The following is a 2,066-nucleotide window of genomic DNA, read 5'->3' as shown; positions in this document are numbered from 1 at the left end:
GGCTCCCTGAACTCAGCCTCACTTTGTTCGGAGCGCTCAGCGCTAACTGTTAACAGCGCCACGTTTTACCACCAACATCCAGCTGGAAAAACTAGAAAACTAAAAGTTTTACATTTCTATAATGTTTACCCTCCTGTGGTTTAATTCTCTGATCATAGAGGAACACAGCCTGTCCAACCTGTTGCTGCCTGAAATAAGATGACTAAACGTTTAACCAATTGTAAATAAGCAATAAATTAATTATTCACATGATAAATTACAATGAGTTCAATCATTTMTTTTTGCATCATTTACTGTTTCTCTCTTTCTATCTAAATCTGGATGATGAAACTCTTCAGCCTGGTTCTTTGGTCTTAACTAGRCTTTGTTTTTTTTAAGGACAATTTTGTTTCCAGAGACTTTATAATTCGTTTTTAAATTATAATTTAAAACGTCTTCCAGTTACAATATTAAATGTTCATCAGAATTTAAAGTCTACTGACTTTTGAGAACATTTTCTTGCATTATCRTCTCATTACCAACATATTACTAGAAAATATTGTTTATCGGAATAATTTCTGGGACAATTTATCGTCCAGCAAACTTAACTGTGTCACCAGGCCAAACTGGGAATATGTATAGTGTATAAAACATGATGATTAAAGAGCTGAAGGAGTTCTGCCTTAAACTTTTAATCTTCAATTCAAATATGTTATTTTCCCAAAGAAAATTTTCAATTTGTAACTCATATCTTCACAGATAACGCTCCAGTAGCAGTCAGTCTTCAATGAATCTGCAGAGGCCTCTGACTGAAGACTGCCAACAGCTCGATATCCAGACAGCAGATGATGCTCCACAGTAACATGACCTGGGTGACGTCATCAGCTGTCACCCAGCTAGCTCTGCTAATCCAGCTCCTTTGGTTTTGCTGCTCCTCTAAATCAGTCTGGCTATTTGCTGAGAACCGCTGCAGTCAGAGAGATGATCCTTTCTGTTAGGATGGATTTAAAGATGGTTTGAATTCCCTCCGCCTTTCAGCTYCTCTGGGACTGGGGGTCAAAGTTCAGGTGTTACAACAGTATAATCCACTGGGTTTCAAGAGTAACGCCATGCCTGATTATCTGTCTTCTCTTCTAGCCTGCATGTAGGAACATATACTGTAATAACTTCTATTTGTTTATTGATGACTCCAGGTGAAACTGTTCGTGTTGGCTGAACTCGGAGCACACCTGTCTCAGCAGACTCAGGTGTACGGTAGGTGTCCTCCTTCYCTCAGCTAAAGGTTCAAACACACCTCTCGCCCGGTGAACAGGTCTCCCGGTAAACTCACCTGGGTAACAATAAAAGCAGCTGTTCGCCTCTTTAAACTGAAGTGCGGCTGGTGGCAGCTGTTTACAGCCAGGACTGTGTGGGAGCTAACGCGGCTAGCCGCGCTGGATAACACCGCTCAGTAAGCCCCAAACTGCGGCCTGGAGCCCGGCTCACGGTTACGCCACTACGAGATAGTTCACCACAGTCCTCATGGTTGTGTAATTAATCCTAACCCACTTCCAGGCTGTAAGCAGACTCACCTGGACTCACACACCTACAATGACTCGTGGTTAGCATCTGTTAGCATCACTTAGCCGATAAGCTAACGGTTCAAACAGCGGGGAACGGGCCCGTTTCAGGGATTTAAGACGGTGGGGAAGTTCTCTCGGGCCGGTCCCACCCTGGAAAGATGTTTATGGACAGTAGGACATGTCATCCCTACCTGTCCTCTCCAGATTTCTTCTGTTTCTTCCCCATGGTGCCGCTGTGCTTCAGCTGAAACTTGGCTGTCTACTGGCCGACGAACACGACGGCTCACATTGGACAAAGATTATATATTGAGAACACGATAGGGCGATATCTCACTCTGTTTTTCAAAACTTAATCTTAGTGAGGTTTAACAGTGGATTTTGTCAAGAAATATGTAAACGTATTMTTTGTTTRTAATCMTGGTTTACATAATTAGTTAACAAAACAGTTAAAGTAAACGAGTGAATTAATGTTAAATTTTCTTGACCCAACGTGAGAGTGTCACATCTTCATTTTAGCTCCTCCGG

General features: G+C 42.1%; 2 protein-coding genes across 2 annotated transcripts in view; both read right to left on the bottom strand.

Moving 5' to 3' along the window:
* The window catches only part of eif5b (eukaryotic translation initiation factor 5B), a 9,917-nt gene extending 9,413 nt beyond the window's left edge, over positions 1–504 (bottom strand). The window contains exon 1 of the mRNA XM_017309238.1: positions 483–504. Coding sequence (XP_017164727.1) covers positions 483–504 — 22 coding nt within the window. The remainder of the gene's footprint in view (positions 1–482) is intronic.
* Positions 505–1,645: 1,141 nt separating this feature from the next.
* lipt1 (lipoyltransferase 1) overlaps positions 1,646–2,066 on the bottom strand; it is a 3,981-nt gene continuing 3,560 nt past the window's right edge. The window contains exons 5-6 of the mRNA XM_008398353.2: positions 1,733–1,800; positions 1,646–1,691 (exon numbers count right to left, since the gene is read on the bottom strand). Of these exons, the coding sequence (XP_008396575.1) occupies positions 1,646–1,691; positions 1,733–1,800 (114 nt within the window). The remainder of the gene's footprint in view (positions 1,692–1,732; positions 1,801–2,066) is intronic.

Source organism: Poecilia reticulata, linkage group LG2 (genome assembly GCF_000633615.1).
Source record: "Poecilia reticulata strain Guanapo linkage group LG2, Guppy_female_1.0+MT, whole genome shotgun sequence".
In the NCBI taxonomy this organism is placed as follows: domain Eukaryota; kingdom Metazoa; phylum Chordata; class Actinopteri; order Cyprinodontiformes; family Poeciliidae; genus Poecilia; species Poecilia reticulata.
Note: the sequence above shows the minus strand (reverse complement) of the source record. Positions and strands in the feature narration are given on the sequence as shown.